The 1,352-nt window shown below is 59.6% G+C and overlaps 1 protein-coding gene and 1 long non-coding RNA gene across 3 annotated transcripts in view; both read left to right on the top strand.

Moving 5' to 3' along the window:
* UBE3A (ubiquitin protein ligase E3A) overlaps positions 1-1,352 on the top strand; it is a 31,184-nt gene that overhangs the window by 18,626 nt on the left and 11,206 nt on the right. The window contains exon 5 of the mRNA XM_023523884.1: positions 411-588. Coding sequence (XP_023379652.1) covers positions 411-588 — 178 coding nt within the window. The remainder of the gene's footprint in view (positions 1-410; positions 589-1,352) is intronic.
* The window catches only part of LOC111732114, a 3,950-nt gene that overhangs the window by 1,013 nt on the left and 1,585 nt on the right, over positions 1-1,352 (top strand). The window contains exon 2 of one of the 2 annotated variants that reach the window (XR_002777428.1): positions 515-1,340. This is a non-coding gene — a long non-coding RNA (uncharacterized LOC111732114). Of the gene's footprint in view, positions 1-6; positions 1,341-1,352 lie in introns of those variants that run through there. The other variant, XR_002777427.1, reaches the window with a different exon arrangement.

Genomic DNA, 1,352 nt, shown 5'->3' on the forward strand with positions numbered 1-1,352 from the left:
GTGGCGACGCAGACGTTCACGTGGCTGACGGAGCCACCGTCCACACCCAGACGTCACAGTGACCTGAGCCACCGTCCGCCACGCAGCTGGTGTTTGTCCCTCCGCCCGACTGAGTGTCTTCCCTGCGCGCCGCCCGTGCTGACTCCACGCCCGGAGCTCTGTCCCCCGCGGTCCTCCCCTCGGGCAGCCGTGCGTTTGCGTCTGTTTGTGTCCGTTTCGTCCGCTGCCTGTCAGCGCCCACACAGACGGGTGCGCATGAGGCGGCGTCTCCCTGAGCACAGCGCCCGCTCGGTCCGCCCGTGTCCTCGCAGCTGGGAAGACGGCGCGCGGCCTTTTTTGGGGCCGAGTGACGCTCCATCGTGGGTGCGCGCCACCTCTTCCTGGCCCTTCACCCGACGTCGGGCCCCCAGGCTGCTCCCGCGCCTTGGCTGTCGTGAAGAACGCCGCAGTGCACGTGGGCTGCGTAGAGCTTTTTGAGTTTGTGTTTTCGTTTTCCTCGGATAAACACCCAGAGGTGGAATGGCTGGGGCACCGGGTGGTGCTGTGTTTTGGAGGCGCCTCCAGACTGTGCGCCGTGGCGGCGCCAGGGTGCGGTCCCAGCAGCACGAGGCTCCCGGGCCCCGCACCCTCGCCGGAGCTCGCCGCGAGCCGTCTTTCTCACAGTAGCCATCTGACGGGCGCGAGTTCGGATTGGCGTTTTCTGGACGATCAGTGACGTCGAGCATCTTTTCGTGTCTGTCAGCCGTCTCTGCGTGCTCTCGTAGAAATGTCTGTTCGGGTTATCTACCCATGTTTAAACTGGGCTTTTTCTGTTTGTTCGTTTTTGCTTCGTTTCATTGTCGGAGTTCTTTGTGGTTTGGAGATTAACGTCTCGTCAGGTATCTCTTTAGCAAACGTCTTCTCCCCGCCACTTGATTCTGAAAAGATCGAATTCACCGAAGGGACGTGCTTCCTGCGTTAGCCCTCGTCTCTAAGTGCTGCTTCCCAAATAAGGCAGCTCACGGGTTCTCAGTCCGTATCTGGTACAATCACCAGTTTCTGTTGTTCATCTTGTGACGTATTCCCCGATTGAAGTGTTTTATGTGAATTGCAGGTTTTCTGCTGCCTTGGAGACATTAATTGCCTACCGTCCCCAGTGGTCGTAGAATGTGCTCACTGCTAGTTAGATGACGATGAAGATAGGACTTAACTCTGCGAACCGCTGCTCCCCTGCCTTCCTCCTGGGTGGAGTGGCACATGTTTCCTGAGGCCCCGTGACGGCCGCACGCCGACGTGCTTTCTGGTTCTGCCGTGTGCACCTGGAGAGACCGAGCTCCCAGCTCTCGCAGAAAGAGGCAGAGGTTCCCTGTGCC

Source organism: Pteropus vampyrus, unplaced genomic scaffold (genome assembly GCF_000151845.1).
Source record: "Pteropus vampyrus isolate Shadow unplaced genomic scaffold, Pvam_2.0 Scaffold427, whole genome shotgun sequence".
NCBI classification, from domain to species: domain Eukaryota; kingdom Metazoa; phylum Chordata; class Mammalia; order Chiroptera; family Pteropodidae; genus Pteropus; species Pteropus vampyrus.